Here is an 18168-nt window from a genome sequence, read left to right on the forward strand (position 1 = left end):
GTTCAAGCCCCATGTTGGGTGTAGCAATTAGTTAAAAATAAAATCTTTAAAAAGCAAAAAAAAAAGAGTGTCTGGGTGGCTCAGTTGGTTGAGCATTCCGGCTCAGTTCATGATCTCACAGTTCGTGTGACCAAGTCCTGTGTAAGGCTCTGCGCTGATAGTGTGAGTCTTGCTTGGGATTCTCTCTCTCTGCCCCTTCTGCATGCATGCATGTGATCGTGCACTCTCTCTCTTTCTCTCTCTCTCTCAAGTAAACAAACATTGAAAAAAGAAAAAGAGAAGAAAGTATTGGTTTCTTTTTCCCCCTTATGTATTATTATTTGCTTATTGGTATAATAGAAGAAGAAAGGAATTTTATTATTCTGATACAATTTGAGGCTAAGACCCTTTCCTATAGCAATGGGACAGGAAACAGAGTGGTCTCTTCATAACAGAAGAACCAAGAGGTTTCAGTGTGATAACCTTATCTGTCTCTGTTCCCCTTTCACTTTGTAGCTCGTTCTCCAGTTTTTAGTGCCATGTTTGAACATGAAATGGAGGAGAGCAAAAAGGTATGTGACGGAATGAAGATATGTCTTTGTAGCTAGGTGGCTAGATCCAGATGATTTCCTAATTTGACACCAGATTTATTTTTCCAGTCGTGTTATTAAAATGGCGTAGCATTCTCACTTTCTCAGAGCAGGGAGAGGTGGTCCGGAAGCATTCTAAGTAAAGCAAACTCACTGTGTCCCACGTACATCATCCAGTTTGGAGGGAGGGTTTTAGACAGGTGTTTCCACTCAGAAAAAGTCCAAAAAAAACAAAACAAAACCAAAAACAACTCTTGTATTTGAGAGGGTAAAGGTGGTGCATAGGATAGGAGGAAAAGCTGTTCTCCTGAAGTAGGGCAGAGAGAGATTGCCCATTCGTGTTAGGTTTCAGATGATACACGCCTTACTCCCACCGGAGCTTAAAGTCATGAAAATTGTTTGGGGGTTTTGTTCTGTTGGAATGTTTCTCATTTTTAGTTTTTCTGGCATAGAATCGGGTTGAAATCAATGATGTGGAGCCTGAAGTTTTTAAGGAAATGATGTGCTTCATTTACACGGGGAAGGCTCCGAACCTCGACAAAATGGCTGATGATTTGCTGGCAGCTGCTGACAAGGTGAGATAAGAATAGAAAAATAGGGGCGCCTGGTAGCTCAGTCGCTTAAGGGCCCGACTTTTGATTTTGGCTTAGGTCACGATCTCATGGCCATGAGATCGAGCCATGGTCATGGGATTGAGCTGTGCGTCAGGCTCCGCTCTGGGCCTGGACGGAGCCTGCTTAAGATTCTCTCTCTCCCTCTGCCCCTCCCCAGCACATGCACGCATGTGCGCGCGCGCGCTCTCTCTGTCTCTCTCAAAAGAAAAGAAAGGGAAGGACAAGAAAAATAACCACAAGAGGAGGAGTTTTTTGTGACCTTTTGAGTTTCATCACTGGGCGACTGCGTTACATAGTACATCAGATGAACTTGTGTCTGAGTGTGGCCAGGACAGTCCTGCGTTACACGTGGGTGCCAACACAATTATTGGTAGAACCCTTTTTATCTTTCAAAGTGTCCTGCTTTGAATGAAGGAAACTACATGGTCACCCTGATTATAAAAAAGGATAAGTCTGATGTTTACCTCTCTTCCCTTCACTGTTGTGATTACATATAAGCACAGTGATACTGAAGTTTTAGGTAACGCTAACATTTGGATTTATGATTTGGCCTTATAATTTATGAAGTGTTCTGGAGTTTGTTAACTTTTTTTTTCTAAACAGTGAGTGATTTTATTTTCCTTTTAATTCCAGTTAGTTAACATACAGTGTTATATTAGTTTCGTGTGTACAGTCCCGTAATTGAACACTCCCGTAAGTCATCCTGCGCCCATCATGACAAGCACACTCTTTCACCTCTGTCACCGGTTTCATCCTTCCACCCACCTACCTCCCCTGAGTTCCTTAACTTTCTTTGCAACTTTGTCAACAAGAGAATAATCTTTTGCTCAGGGTCGTGGTTGGCATTTTCAACTTCTACCTAGGTATTTATTGAAATATACCATCTTCGGAATTACGAGATGATGGGTCGCTCCTTGGGAAAAAAGAAATACTACTGTAATAAACGTGTGTGTCGATTGTAAGATACACTTCAATTTGAGAATTATTAAAGTGTGAAAATTAAAATACGGATCTTCGAATCAAGGAAATAAGGTGATGACCAAAACAGGCCAGTGATTCTCAAAATAAGGTTGGAGGGGAATGTTAATGAAGCACTGAGTTTAAACAAGTCAAATTGAGGTTTTTGTGTGTTGCTGTCTCACTGCAGGATTTCTCAGAATCTTTACTATGTTAATGTGCGCTGTGAGTTATCTGAAAGAATATGATAGCATTTCTCTAATTTAGTTAACCCTGGAATCCTTTCCTTCAGGGCCCGGTGGGGATTAGTGGCCCCCAAAACACACTTTGGGAGACTGACTTTCATTGTGTAGATACATCAGAAAGAGCTCGGTAACCTGTCCTCCAAGGCCCTGTGGTCTGAGGAAATACAAGCTGGGGGGTTGGGTGGCTCTTCGTCCTGTGAAAGTTTTCCTTAAAAGGCCTTAAACCTGGCCAGCAGTAGACCCTGTGAGGAGGACGGTTCCCTGCCGGAAGTGCTGCCGCTTCCTGCCACAGTGCTGCAGCACCCATCCGAGGGCAGAGCTGGCTCAGACCGAAGGGCACTAGAGCCTTCCCGGGATTGGCCCATAGGAATAGTCTCCTTCCACCTTGCTTTGCACCTTGGGAACAGAGGAAGTACTTGTTTTTACAGTGGAAGCTTTATCTTTATTGATCAGCTCTTCGGAGTGTTTGTAGAGGATGAGGCATGTAAACCCAATCGGTGCTACTGATGAAAACGATTGAATAATAGCTGTATCCTTCTTATCAACCTTTCGAGATTTTATTAATACAGTTAAGCACTGTGAACATGCCATGCCCTCCCAGTCTAGCCAGCTCAGCTCTGACCACAGGAATCTTGCTTTCAGTGGAGGCAATAAGAAATACACACTGTGAACTCTGGGGAAGCAGAAGACACAGCTTTTTATACACATGAGTTTATAATGAGTGTGCCTCACCCGCCCTCTGATTTTCGGTGAAGTTTACACGCACCAGATTGTTTATCCCTCTCGTCTTCTAGCTCCCGTAAGGACGAGTAGTATCAAAAGGCCCACTTTTTAGACGGAAATACCAAGGCTCAGCGGTGGATATTCTCAGAGCCAGGGTCTGACATCTGCGGCATTCCTGGGGTGTCCATTCCTGCTCCTCGGCCAGAGAGCCGACCGGGGAAGCCCCTGTGAGCGCACGGAGCGCGGGGATCAGCCTGAATTGACCTTCTGTGGATGGTATTTTCAGTACAGTGCCGTTAACTTACAGTTTTAAAAGATAAAGTAATTGAATCGCAGCAGTGCTTTAAATTTGTGAATGAGAAGTAAGCGAAGGTGCATTTTCAAATTCCATTCAGAATTTCCCATTAGACAGTCTCTGCTCCAAGCTTATTTTAAAATATTTTTACCTTTGCACCTTGTTGTGAGCTTCAGGAAAACAGAATAAGAAATCCTTCATGGAAGGATCTAAACATCTAGAATTTACCCAAGAGGCTGAAACAGCTTCTTCTGAGCCTTTCCAGTCTCCTGGGGACATGTGTAATTAGACCAAAAACAAAACAAAACACGTCGGCCAGGCCTGGGAGACACAATTTCGATCTCTTGGGTAAGTACAACCATTAGGCAGGTTTTTCAGAAGCATAATTAAGAAAAAAAAAAAAAAAAAAACTTTGTCCCTTAAGGGACAAGAATGGCTACTTTTGTCTAATTATGCAGTAGGGATCAGAATTGTTCACGGTAAAAGTCCTTTTTAAAAGAAGGCATCGAGAAAGGGTAAGAGGAATGTTCTGTGCAGCACTGTATAAAGACTGAACCATCTACTCAACCTTTTGCAGCCTTTTAAAACAAAAACGGCCACCTCATTTCTTGCTTGTCTAGTGTCATTCCTGTTTTCCATGGAAACTGTTTTCCAATTACTCAAATGTAAAAAATTAAAGCTGCACCAAAACCAATGAAACTCTCTTTTGGCTGCAGGAGATCACAGTGCCAACAGATATGCCTCACCCAGGATTCGTAAAAATGAAATTGTCTTGGTCTGACTGCCACGACTCGGCCTCAAGGAGTGTTGTGTCGTTGCGTTCTGAGGTCCTCAAGGTGGGACCTATACGGAGACTGTGGCTGCCCGTAAAGCAAACCATTCTCCTGTGAACTGATTAACTACACTTTATTTTGTGCCTCCTTTTATCCCTTCCTCCTCCCTGCTGAAGTTCCTTAGTTATGTTCATAATCTCCTATTTGAGAGCACGTAGTCCAGCGGCATCAGAACAGATCAGCTAGGTCAGATGTGCCCAGTATTAACCTAGACCTTCACTTCCGGGACATTTATACCCTTTACTCTGGAAAATAGGAAGCTTTTAGATCGGAACAGGATCCAGGGTCTCTGTTACTTTGTCCTTCTGCCCTGAGAATCTTAACTTCAGCCCCAGTAAAGAGGACCCATTTATCCCTTTCTCTTTCAAAGGAGGCCTTGGGTTGACCCTCATCGAGGCCCAACTAGTGGTGCAGACGCTGCTGAAAGTCACCGCAGGGCTCCTTTTCACAGCCTGATGGGCCCGTTGGGCTTCCCCGCCGGGCTGGTGACAGTGCCCGCGTAGAAAGGGCTGTGCCTCGCCCTAGTTTGGCTCCGAATAAAGGATGGCAGAAATGCCAAACGTGATGTCCTGTTGGCCTGAAGCAGAGTTTTATGCCTCGTGGTAAGGGAGGGTGGGTGGCGGTGGTCTAAGGAACACTTGCATCCTACTTGGGGCAGGGTGAACTTGAGGTTGGGGGTCCACTCTGTAATTGCCATCTTTCTAATAGGCAGACTTGAGGACTTGAATGGCAGCCAGGCGCATTTTTTCAGCTGTCTTCATTCCAGCCTTGGGGGCATGGTTATGTTTTATAATTGCAGTAGTAGCCTTCTCACGGGCCGTGCGGTTTTGTTCAGGAATCCATGATGGTGCGGCTGAAGGAAACGGCTTCAGTAGCGGCAGCCGGAGCCGTTCCCGCTCTGACGGCCGCGGCGCTTGTGTTTTACAGTATGCCCTGGAGCGTTTGAAGGTCATGTGTGAGGATGCCCTCTGCAGTAACCTCTCCGTGGAGAACGCCGCAGAAATTCTCATCCTGGCTGACCTCCACAGCGCGGATCAGTTGAAAACTCAGGCAGTGGATTTCATCAACTAGTGAGTTGGCATCTTCAAAGATGTTCTTTCAAGATAGTTGGGGTAGCTAGAGAGACGAGAAAGACTTTGAATTAGTGAGGAAAACGGGCAAGTAGCTTCATTAACCCCTTTTAGTAGTAAGTAGAGGGTTTTCATCTTTCCCTTCAGCTTGACCGTTTGGAAGATGGTTTTGCTCTCCCGGGGCTAACGCGATTGGTGAGTGAGGCATCTTACTTCCTCGCAGTGATGGGAAATGATGAAAACGATAAGTTGCGGGCCTGGAAAAGCTGTGTCCCCCAAACAGCAGTGTCCTCGCTGCACACTCAAGGCTTTAATAGAGGGCATGTAGATCTCTGGGAGAACCCAAGTATGTTTTGTAGGAGTTAGTAAAATGCATCCAACCGTGGATTGTGGAATGGGGACAAACGGAAGGGGTAATCAGGAGTTGAGGTTGTGAAATACCGTTTGGAGAAAGAAGTGTTCGTTCCAGTACATCTGTTCCTTCGCCCGAACGATAAGTGACCTGGCCGTATTACTTTCTGCAGTAATTCTCAGTGGGGCGTGTCCTGGCTCTCTCGCCCGTTGGAGAACAAAAGTTAGGGAAACCCAAAGAGGGGAAGCAGGCCTTAAAAAACCCTCACAAGCAGCACTTCTGGGCTCGGGCGGGTCTAAGAGGTTGCCGGGTAGATGAGTGAACGTTACTCGGCACAGAAAATGCCCCCAAGCAGGAATCCGCTTCCACTAAGTCTGTTTGTAAGATTGTCTCAAAGGAGTTGACCGATCGTGGCAAAAGTGGGAGAGAAGAGACCCTTAAATGTTCCTTCCAGGGACCGCTCGCTCTGTGCTGGACGCTTGGCGTGGTGCTTTTTAGATGTTAACCGGTCCGTAGAGTGTGGTTATGACCCCCTCCTTTTTGAGCCATCAGGCCCCAGGCCGTGATCTGCTCTGTGGTCAGGGACTAGAAAACGGCCGAGCCACACGGAAGCTCAGAAGCCCAGAGCTGCCTGACGGAGAGAGTCCTCGCTCTTTCTCTGTATCAGCAGCGTCACCAGTCAGTCTCAAGAGCATTGATAAAGCAGAGAAGAGCCTGAGGAACATCTCACCTTTTGTATCTGAGAGCAGAGGGGCTCAAAACCCAGGATTTCAGAGTCGCAGCGGCCACAGCCCGGTCACCCGTCGGCCCGCTGTCTGACGAACTCCGCGTACGTTAAGGGTTCTGCCTAAGCGTTCGGCAGAGACAGCCTTTGCGGTGGCCGCCGGGAAGTTAGACCGCCCAGGTGGCTGTTTGCTCCCTCTTGCTCGCGTGCCCTTGGTAACCCGTCTCTCCACGTTCCTCCTAGTCACGCTTCGGATGTCCTGGAGACCTCTGGGTGGAAGTCGATGGTGGTGTCACATCCCCACTTGGTGGCTGAGGCGTACCGCTCTCTGGCTTCGGCACAGTGCCCTTTCCTGGGACCCCCACGCAAGCGCCTGAAGCAGTCCTAAGATCCTGCCTGTTGTAAGACTCCGTTCATTCTCCTGAAGCAGCAGCCGCTGTTGCTGCCCGTGACCACCGGGTAGACAGCGCGATCTGTGGAGCTTTTCCTCGTTGCGGGGGCGAAAGACTGCATCGTGGCCCCCAGACTTTTAAAACAGCACTAAGTAACCTTGGGGGAAACGGGGGGAGGGAAGGGCCCGGGGCCTGGGGCTGTCCAACCTAATGAAAACCCTGTTGCTGCGTCACTGTGTTCCCTTTGGCCCGGCCGAGTTTGACACTGTGGGGATTCAGTTTAGGCGCCGACCCTGAGGACGTCCCGGCGGTGGCATGGCACTTCGGAGAAACCTGTCTGCATCTGACTGAGCAGAACAAATCGTCAGGTGCCTGGAGCAAAAAGGAAAAAAAAAAAAAAAAAAGACATTTAGTTTTAAGAGAAGGGAAAAGAAAAGGCAAGAAGAAAGGATCTTTGCAGAATTTCTCAAAAATCAGTTTGTGGATCCCAGGTAGTATTTATGTTGAGAGAAATCGTAGTCCATCCAACTGTGCGGAAACTCGGATGTTTGTGAAAGCTCTTCACCACCGTGCGAGTATCAGCAGAGCCCTCTTGTTGTTAGCACTTACTGTTTGCGAGAACGGAATACATCCTTTTATCCTTTCATGAAAAACAAGTGAAGGCGAAAGGGGAAGGAGGTTATCTGAGCTGGAAGATGAGTGTCTGATGTGGTGGCTTTTGCAAAAAACCTTTATTGGTGTTGAAAACTGGAAAAAACAATTCATCCAGAATTCCTACTGTCTTGACAAGAACCGTGGTTCTCGGTTTTTAGATATTGTGGAAAATGTCTTTTGGCCTTTTTCTCTGATTTTATTTCTCCTCCCTCCCCCCCCCCCTTTTCTAAAAAAACAAAACACAAAACAAAAACAGAACAAAAAGAAGAGAGAAGGAGATTTTATTATTAATGCCGTGTGACAAGAATCCCAGCCCAGATTGCTCAGCTGTTTGCACCTGACTTGCCACCTGCAGAGGAGCCAGTCCCGTCCCTTCCACTTCACCCCTTTCCTACAGGGGACAACTTCCAAATGTTAATTTTTTTCTTTTTGAAAATATAAATAATTACTATTTTGTACCGTGTGGTATCTCTGGTCTTTTGTTCCACTCACCTGGCTGGTTTCGTGGGTCTGAGTTGATCCTTAACCTGCAGAGATGATATTTGAAATGTCCGTCGATGGGGATTTGTCGCGTCTCCCTGATCTCGAGCTTCCTCCGTGAGTTCCCAGCATCTCCTGGTGTCTTGTCCGTCTTGAGTATCTGTCCCACAGTCCACATCCTAATGAGGGATCAGGCTCCCACCTCTGCCGAGGCAAGTAATGGGAGGGGGCTACACCCTACGTGTTCTAACACCTGAGTCCCGGTCTCCCTTCTCCTAGGTAATTCTAAAAAGATCAAGGGGACACGAACGTGGAGATGAAATAAAGGGAAGTTATTATCGCTGACTGGTTCTGTCACTGCCTTGATGTGTTTCCAGAAGAGTTAACGCCCGAATTCCCAGTGCGCTCACAAGAACGCTCCGGGGCTCCTCTGCCTTTCTGACAGCAGTGTCGGACAGGCCAGGACGGTGGGATTCTCTGGAAAATGCATTGGCCACGTGGCCGAGGTGTGTGCTGTTTGACCTCAGACGGGAGACTCAACATATCCCACCCTCCCTTTCCCTCCAGTGACTTTGGCCCTTGCAGGTGTCGCAGTCTCCACTGACCTTGCCAGTCCGAGAGTGGACTGGCTTTGCTCTGGTATCGGTATAACCGAGCACAGGATCTGCTTGTTAGAAGCCACTCCGTTGTACGACTCAGCTTCCTCCTGAGTGTCACGTGAGGAAGTGCCCAGTTCTCCGTGTTGTGGCCGCTGCCCTGTGCCGCCTCATCCTCACTTTGTGGGCCGGCGCACGGGCCCAGGGGTCCAGCACACCTCTTACCCACATGGCCTCTCGGGCCACTGCACTCGCTCAGCTCTCCTGTTCTCGCTGAACCTTCACGTACAGCATTTCACTTCCCAACCGCCACGTGATGATAGCACCTCCCCGTTCTATAGCAAAGAGGAGTGGACCCCCAGGGAAGTCAAGTGACATGCCTCAGAGCGTGTCTTGGCATGAGCGACAATTCTTCTGATGTAGTGCCCTGAAGAGCTTATGTAAGTAACCGGAGGAAGTTCCATTTCTGAAAAGTTTAGGTACGAGATCTGAGTGAAAGCTTCCTTCTTAGGGAAAAGCGAGAGCAAAGCTCTAGAAAGAGGCCTCTGCCGGCCTGTTCTTCAGAGAGTCCAGGAGGACCGGCCCGGTTTCAGATTTGCTTTCCTCCTGGTTCGTAGAAAGCTGGGGGGCTGGGGGCCGGTGGTTCAGGGAATATGTCCTCGGGAAGGAGGCAGTCCCGGCACCGAGCTTCTGTCAGGACGAAGGTCTCTTTGGGATTTCCCAATATTCTTGGAATTTCCAATGTGGGCTTTACTGTGGGTACACAGCTGGTTAGGATTTCGGGTACAGGTGAGGCTGCTCCGCGCTTCTCCTGTCCTTATGATATTATTTCTGGACGTGTTTGTTTTTGTTTAACTGATACAGTTGAAGCCATCTGGTTATGACAACATCAGAGCCCCAGCATACTGTTCATAAACCTCCCACTGCCGCCACCCCCTCCCTTAGCTCCCCCACATCTGAAATTTAATTCAAGTTAACTCCACAATCTGGGGCATGTGCTGTCACCGCAGAGATGTCCGTGCCAGTGGAACAGTTGGAGATTTCAATTCCACAAGGGTATAGGCTTATTTATCAAAACAATATTTCAGGCAAGTAGTTTCACAGAACCTTTGGAGTTATGGTTTCAGGCCCAAATCGAGTATCTGGCATCGCTCCCCACCTCCCCTCCTCCTCCCTGTTGTCAGCCCCCCTGTATCTCGCCATCCGTGGAAAATTTTCCCATTCCCTCTGCGGAGATGAAACCTCTCTGTGTTGCCGTGGGGCCTCTCCAACACCTTTATGGGTTTTAACAATTCAGGTAAGAGAGGCCTCTCTTTTCTTTGTCACTGGTAAGTCGGCTGGCCTTTCAGGTCCGTAGAGAGACTCCTCTTTGTTGTCGTTGTTTGTTTTGTTAATTCTAGCCGGGGACATGGAGACCCTTTCTTAGGCCAAAAGATCTCTCTGGCTTCCCCATCCTGCACATCCATTTGTAAATCTGACTGAAACCTATTGTGGGTTCTCCGTCTTGTGTGAGCCTGTACAGATGAAAGGAAACAGCTTGTATGTTTATGAGCAGAAAAACAAACAGAGGGGGAGTCGGGGCCTCACTTTGAAACTGTTGCTTTGTTCCGGCTCCTCAACTCCTCCAAAAGCACAGCAGCTGACTCCCCCAACACGACTGTACTGGATCCGTCGGTTTATCTTCGTCAAAGACAAAGTCTTGGCTGGAACCCAACCTTATTTTCCACAACCAATTATCTTTTTAATCAGCCCGGGCCCCGTGTGTTTCCTTTATCTCATGACTTCTCGCTGAACTCTGCCCTACATCATTTAGATTCATTTCTAATGGCCTGCTGACTAATCTAACATTCAGGTGAGGATCGTTGGGCTGCTCTCTGTGTACGCGTTTGCATAAGGTGGAGGTGTGTTCCCCCTTTTAATTTCAGAGGTGACCGCACCACGTGGGGGCCTTTGACCCAACAGGGGGACACCTCACGGAGGCAGTGAGCGAGAAAGCCAATGGAGGAAGATCAGTGTTTGGGATAATGAGCTGGGAGAACCAGAAGCTTTGACCTCCGGATGAGAGCGGAAACTTGAATGTTGTTGACTGATGGGATCTTTATGCCGCTGAGCCATTAGCAAGATGATCACTCCCCCTCTGTAAATCCCGTAATGTTGGGAGTGGAAAGTGGCATCTGGAATACTGTTTGCTTCCGACTCCTGCAGCTCTAGGAGAAAAGAATTTTAGACTTGAGGGAATTCAGCACCAGCAACAGAAATGATTAAGGAGTTGAAGGGGATCAACTCTAGGGGGAACACGTTATGAAGATAAAATATGCACAACTCAAGTACGGCAACGTGGCAGCGGGACCCACGGTTTACAGATCTCACAGGAGTGTTGAGCACTTGCCAGCTTGTCTTGCACGGTTCCCCTTCATCCCAATCGTATAGCTTGCAAAGGTGATAATGTGGCTTCCTCAAGGTCACTCAACCTGGCTCTGAGCCAAGAAACAACAGAAGGCAAAGGAGTAGCTTTGGGGCTTAGGCCCAGGGCCCAGAGAGGAAGTGGAAATCCAAGAGTCTGCCTGGCAGTGAAGGGCACACACACCTGCTCGTAAGGCCCAGTAGAAACGGGGAGAGCGTTGGCTTTCTTAAACCCTTACAGGTGAGCTCTTGACAAACCAAAGGGAAAAAAGGGCCCCCCACGCGGTTTACTCTCTTGATGTCTGAGCAGACAGGCATCCAGCCAAGTAAAGAACAGTCACGTCCAAGGTCCCAGGGATGAACACTCAGGCCAGTGATTCAGCAAACAAGGGCCGAGCACCTGGAAGGTGCCAAACCTTGTGCTAGGCTAGGGTTGGGGTGGAGGACGCTCTGTGAGTTCCGTCTAATGGAGGAGGCAGGGGAGGGGCCCTCAGAAACAACGCAGAGAGGTCATGACATTGAGGACTGAACAGCAGACTAGAATTGGGCGGTAAGGAAGTCCTTTGTTACCTTAGAGCAGCTTCTGTCAAATGGTGGAGGCAGGAGGCAGAAGCCAAGACTGATGCGAAGGTAAGCAAATATAGAATGAGTATAAGCTACTCTTTGCAGAAGTTTGGCAGGGAGAGAGAAGAGGAATGTCTCCCACCCACTCTTAAGAACTTCCGTCTCAATTTAGTCAACACGTTTATTTTTGTCTTGAAGTTATGGTGTACAGGTTGTTCCATAAAATGACACTTTAGTAACTGATATTTGTAATAAGATGTATGCAGAATAACTGCAGTTTTAAGTTGAAGAAGAAAACAATCACCTTCAGCCCTTACACAATTTTGAGGATGGTTTCCTAAATTTAGACACACGTACGTTGCTGTACTTCTTCCACCTATCCGTCTTGCAAGTAAAAGTTTGCTTCACACGCCCTAGACCTTTCAGATGTTTTAAGGAGCCAGTAGTTTGGTTCAGTGGTGAGCTTACCAAAGTTACAACATTCGGTTCCCCAAAATGTCATGGTAGCTTTGCCAGTTTCCATGGCCTAAAGACTCCCACCGTGGCCCGTTTCAAACGTCCGAGGTGACATTACCGGACGCGGAGCTGGAAAGCACGCAGTTCACCGCTGCCTCGTATCTCCGCCATGTAGATATGGTGGACGTCTAGAACCTCAAGAGCGTAGGCCATGGTAAAGCACGAAAGAGCTAGGAAGAGATGAATTTTGAGTGTTACCTTTGCTGTTAACTGTACATTAGTATAATTTAATTGTTAATTGGCTCTTTTACAACCAGGTCTCAAAATTCCTGAACGTGCAACGGTTGGCCCTAGAGAGCCAGTGTGAACCAGCTCCAGCACACCACCGGTGTGGTTTCCAGTGTGCCCTGTCATTTCCTGGTATCCCATAGCACTGGAAAATGCTTTAATGGCATTTAGCTTCATGGCAAAATGAAGTGCGGTTGACCCTTGAACAACAAGGGATGTAGAGGCACCCTGTGTAGTAGTCAGAATTTTGCATATAACTTTTGACTCCCCCAAAACTTAATGATTAATATCCTACTGTTGCCTAGAAGCCTTACCAGTAACATCAACAGTTGATTAGCATGTTTTGTATGTGTATTATATACTGTATTCTTACAATAAAGTAAGCTTGGGCAAAGAATATTATTAGGAAAATCATAAGGAAGAGAAAATATAGGGGCGCCTGGGTGGCTCAGTCAGTTGAGCGTCCGACTTCAGCTCAGGTCATGATCTCGCGGTTTGTGAGTTTGAGCCCCGCGTGGGGCTCTGTGCTGACAGCTCAGAGCCTGGAGCCTGCTTCCGATTCCGTGTCTCCCTCTCTCTCTGCCCCTCCCCCGCTCACACTCTTGTCTCTCTCTCCTTCAAAAATAAACACTAAAAATTTTTTTTAAAGGAAGAGAAAATATAATGCACTGTATCAAAAAAAGATCTGCATATGAGGGGACCCACGCAGTTCCAACCCATGTCGTTAAGGAATCTATAGGTAGGGGGCGCCTGGGTGGCTCAGTCGGTTAAACATTCGACTTCAACTCAGGTCATGACCTCTGGTTCGTGGGTTTGAGCCCCTCGTTGAGCTCTACGCTGGCAGCGCGGAGCCTGCTTGCGGTTCTTTCTCTCCGCCCCTCCCCTGCTCATGCGCTCTCTCTCTCTCTCTCTCTCTCTCTCTCTCTCTCTCTCAGAATAAATAAACTTAAAAAAAAAATCTATAGATAGATTGACATTAATACATGGACCCATAGTCATATGACACATTTGAATTTCTCTGGGTAAATAAACATTTTTTTTCTACCTCTTGTCAGTATTGTAAGTATTTTACTGAAACACTAATGAAAAATAGGCATATCCCCTGACAACATTATCTCTTATAATCTTCCATCATTCATGGGGATGCGATCTCCACTGAAGATCCTTCCTGTCCCCATTACCTCTGAGCAAACAAAGCTAAAGAGAGAAAAAGGCCTTTGAGAGCGGTCAGCATACCAATGGGTGTATAGGTATAAACCCTGGGTGTAAACCCAGGGTTTCCCGCGGTGACCTAAGTTTAAGAACCTTGCCTTGGTTTGGCCTTTAAGAATGAATTTTCCTCTGTTTTCTTTGCCAGTAATTCATTTATACATTCCGCATACGATGTGCCAGGGACTGCGCTGGTTTCTAGGGGTGGACAGTGGGTTACACGAACTGCTCCCTGCCCTCCGTGGAGCTTAGAGTCTCTGAGGAAAGAGTGTCCTTACCAGTCTCACAGATAACGTGCTGTCAAACTATGCCGAGCGCTGTGAAAGAAACGTGTGGGGCACCGTGAGAGCCTGTGAGTGGGGAATTAATCTGAGAGATCCAGAAGGCTTCCCAAAGCAGCTTTTGAAGCGAAAGCCAAAGGATGGAGCGCTGGAGCCTGGTGAGGTGGGAGAGGCAACATTCCGCACCGAAGGCACGAAGAAACGGCACACATCAAGCCCTGAGTCGGGAGGGAGCTCGATGTGCTCCGGGAGCACGGAAGGCTGGGGGGCCGGACCGTGGGCAAGTGTGGCAGTGAGTTAAGATGCCAGAGCAGGGAGGGCCTCCCCAGGTCACATTTAGGATTTAGGCCCTTAATTGAGACCGGTGGGCAATCGTGGGAGAGTCTTAAGCGGAAGGGGGTGACAAGATTTCATTTTAATAAGATGCCTGGCGAGAGTATAGAAAAGTTAATGCTGGCAGTGGGGACGGTGGAAGGCAAGAGCTGACAGAACGTGCACAGGGAGGCGGCGGACTTAGAAGATCCGAGATTTAGAGGGCAGGTTTGGCAGAACCCGATGACGGCGTCGGGCAGAGTAGAGATGAAGAAGAGGTGAGCAGGCTGGATTCGCCAAGGTAGAGGCGGATGGGAAGATAAACAGGCTTGAGGGAAATAGGATCATTGATTTCATCTTCCTTGTTGATCATGAGATGCCTTGAGAAATCCACATGGAGGCTGTTGAATGTATGAACCCGGCACCCAGAGGGGAGATGGGGACCGGAGAGAAGGTTCTGGAAATACTGATCTATGGGTGGAACTGAAGCCCTGGGTGTGTTGGATCCAAGGAAGAGTACAGAGTGAGGAGAGAAGGGGGCTGAGGACGGAGGCTGCCGGTAAAGGAGGGTAAGTCACGCAGGAGACGTGGCGAGAGAGAGGAAGAAGAAAAAGTCAAGGGTACCAACATGAAAGAGTTAAAAGTGTCAAATGCTGTCAAATAAGAAAGAATTTTATTTTTTTTTTAATTTTTTTTTTCAACGTTTATTTATTTTTGGGACAGAGAGAGACAGAGCATGAACGGGGGAGGGGCAGAGAGAGAGGGAGACACAGAATCGGAAACAGGCTCCAGGCTCTGAGCCATCAGCCCAGAGCCTGACGCGGGGCTCGAACTCACGGACCGCGAGATCGTGACCTGGCTGAAGTCGGACGCTTAACCGACTGCGCCACCCAGGCGCCCCAAGAAAGAATTTTAAAATGCCCCCTGGGGGTGGGGGGGCGCCTGGCTTCAGATCAAGCCATGATCTCACAGTTCATGAGTTTGAGCCCCGTGTCAGGCTCTGTGCTGACAGCTCGTAGCCTGGAGTCTGCTACTGATTCTGTGTCTCCCCCTCTCTCTGCTCCTTCCCCACTCATGCTCTGTCTCTGTCTCTGTCTCTCTCTCTCTCTCAAAAATAAACAAACATTTAAAAAAATTCTTTTTTCAATTTTAAATGCCTACTGGAGGTAGCAACATGGAAGTCATTGGTGCCCTTAGGCAGGAACACTCAGGGAAGGGACCAGGAGGGGTGCGGTGGGGAGAGGGGGGGAGGTGAGCAGTGAGCCTCGAGGGCAGGCTCGTGTTTCAGGCATGGCTGTAAAGAGAAGGTCCTGGCAGTGGCTCCTGGCAGGAAAGGAGTAGAGGGAGGTGGGTTTACCGAAAGATGGAGCCTGTTTGGTTAAAGCTGATGGGAGAGCTCCAGGAGAGAGGGGATGATCCGTGCCCTGAGGTTCTGAGCACGCAGAGGGTTGGGGGGCTTAGGGACGCCCTCCCTGGGTGTGAGGAGAGTCCTGCAGAAACAGGTGCATTTGTGGGAAGGGGGGAAGTTGGATGACTTTGCACCTGGTGACTTTTATGTCTTCCAGGGTGAGGTAGGGAATGAGCTCACTGGCTGAGAATTCCTGGGAGGGGGGCAGGGTGGAGGAGTGATCTGGACTGGCGGCTGGGGAGAGAGTTGGTAAGGGGGCAGCACTGAGGGTCCAGCTGGGGCCCGTGTTTGGTGGCACAGCATCTGGAGTTCGGGAGCCTGGCCCTGCCCTCCCGCCACCACTCACGGTCCTGGCCGAAGTACTTGCCGGTGTAAACCTCAGCTTTCTCCTCTGTAAAATGGGTATACCAGGGGCGCCTGGGTGGCGCAGTCGGTTAAGCGGCCGACTTCAGCTCAGGTCACGATCTCGCGGTCCGTGAGTTCGAGCCCCGCGTCGGGCTCTGGGCTGATGGCTCAGAGCCTGGAGCCTGCTTCCGATTCTGTGTCTCCCTCTCTCTCTGCCCCTCCCCCGTTCATGCTCTGTCTCTCTCTGTCTCAAAAATAAATAAAAAAACGTTAAAAAAATTTTTTTTAATAAAAAAAATAAAATAAAATAAAATGGGTATACCACATAGGGTTCTCTTGGGGACTTAATGAGACAACACATGTTAAGTCCTTAATACAGTGACTGCCTGTTGAACGAGGGCTCCAGAAAGGTAAACTGAGGCTAACGTTAATGTGATCGCTACGTACCGTGTTGGTTCCAGCCGAAGTCGTATATATGTATACACCCTTTGGAATAGAAATCTGTGATGAGACACTCAAATGGGCACCTTTGGGCGCACGGGGCATCTTCTGAAGCAGAATTACCTGTGGAGCGAGAACCTACAGAGAGCGGCTCGCCTGGCGTCCTGTGAGCTCTGAGCTCTTACCCTGCTGTCACGTGTGTCATGAGTCCACAGGGGTCTTGGGAAGGAGTCAGCCTGCGCCAGATCTTCCAGTCACCTGGGATAGCGCAGGTATGACCACCCCTGTCACCACTATCACAGTCTCCGAAAGTGAGCGAGCAGTGCTTGACATTAGGCATTCCAGAGAGGGAGGTAGGAGGCGGGGCAGAAGCCCTTGGGCCTGCAGATGTGGGCAGGGGGCTTGGGGAGCGGGCGGCCGTAACTCGGGGACCCAGAAGCCCCGTTTCTTGGGCTGTCGCCGGCTTCTGGGGGGCCGGGGGGGGAGATGGACGATGCGTAGCTGCTAAACCCAGCCCATCTCCTCTACACCATTTTTGCTTCGCGGGCTTCTCTCCTTTTTTCCTTCCCTCTCTCCTCCGTGCCCTTCCCTCCTCCCAGAGCAAGGAAGCTTCCATTTATTTCTCCCGTTTTCCTAGACATTTCTCTCTCTCCCCCCACCCCCCCCCCCCCCGCCCCATCTCCAGTCCCGCTCGCTGGAGTGACATCTTGAGCCTGATCCTGCCGCATTAAAAAAATAAAAAGCCCTGCCTACAATGAGCCCTCCAGTGCTGATCTCTGCTGAAATGAGGCAGATGGCAGAGCCTGACTAAGCGGCGGTAGGGCCCCTCCTATCCCAGGCCCTTGGCGCTTCTCCAAGTGTAGAAGTGGGTCACTCAAGGCCCGGTCCTCGGGGACTCGCCCTCACGGGTACAGCCCCAGGTGGGCATGTTTCACACGCCCAGGTCCCAGGGGTACCAGCAAGGGACCACAGGCCATCCAGGCTGATGAGAAACGGATCCGTAGGGCGGGGGTGACAGATGGAGGTGACGGGTGGAGGTGACGAAGACAGGCAAGGTCGGGGGTAGGGACGAGGTAAGGCAGGAGGGGCCCTGGGCAGGCGGCCTCAGTGCGCTTGGCTGGCTGCTCTATAATTCTGTGCTTCTAAATAAAGACCCTGTGGCCACCTGCACTCTCTGAGCCTCGTGTTACGTTTACCAACAGAGGGCCCGGGCGGGGAATACACAGATGAGCCTCCATAGTGCAACCACAGGGGCTTCTGGAGTGCAGAAGTGGGATTCTGGGCCCAAGGAGCAGTAGTCATGCAACCAAGGGCCGCGTTTCTTCAGAGTCCAGGAAAACAAAAGTCGATTCCTTTGTAGGCATCATCTCTTGTAGACGGTGACAGACTTCTGACCTCTCCTATGGGGTTTTCTCCTGCACCTTCTCCCTGCGGCGAGAAATGAGTGTGCCCGCAGGCCATTCTTCTCCCTGGCCCCCTCCCTCCCTGCCCGGCTTGGCCAAGATCGGGAGGGCTGTAATGTGGGACTCTGCTCAGAGCAGCTCACAAAAGCCCTCTGACAGGTAAAGAGTATCCCCATTTTACAGATGGGGACGTTAAGACACAAAGGTGTTCGGTAACTTGCCCAAGGTCCACAGTTAGGAATTGGCAGCCCGGCTTCGGAATCCGTGCTGTCAACCCCTGGGCTACACAGCCTCCCCCCAAAAAGCAAGACAAGCCAGCTTTCTTCCCCCGCCTGTGAGGCTCTGAGATGCCCGTGGGCCCCAGTAGGTGGGTGGGAGGGCCAGGCAGAGCTAGATGGCGGTACCCTGACATGGCGACACCATTTACAGGGACAGTTTGTTCCTTACAGTAACCAGAGGAGCAGGCGGGGGGAAGAACTGCCATCCAAGGCCCGGAGAAACCAGGGGAGCCTGGGTAATGATCACATGGCAACTAAGACCTAAACCCAGCCCTC

General features: G+C 49.4%; 1 protein-coding gene across 5 annotated transcripts in view; it reads left to right on the forward strand.

Moving 5' to 3' along the window:
• The window catches only part of SPOP (speckle type BTB/POZ protein), a 66655-nt gene extending 58769 nt beyond the window's left edge, over positions 1-7886 (forward strand). For 4 of the 5 annotated variants that reach the window (XM_023244729.2, XM_045044122.1, XM_045044123.1 and 1 more), the window contains exons 7-10: positions 496-551; positions 1022-1144; positions 5164-5306; positions 6626-7886. In XM_023244729.2, the coding sequence (XP_023100497.1) occupies positions 496-551; positions 1022-1144; positions 5164-5306; positions 6626-6770 (467 nt within the window). In that variant the 3' untranslated portion in view covers positions 6771-7886. Of the gene's footprint in view, positions 1-495; positions 552-1021; positions 1145-5163; positions 5307-5453; positions 5502-6625 lie in introns of all 5 variants that reach the window. The other variant, XM_045044124.1, reaches the window with a different exon arrangement.
• The last annotated feature ends 10282 nt before the right edge of the window (positions 7887-18168 follow it).

Source organism: Felis catus, chromosome E1, assembly GCF_018350175.1.
Source record: "Felis catus isolate Fca126 chromosome E1, F.catus_Fca126_mat1.0, whole genome shotgun sequence".
Classification (NCBI taxonomy): Eukaryota; Metazoa; Chordata; class Mammalia; order Carnivora; family Felidae; genus Felis; species Felis catus.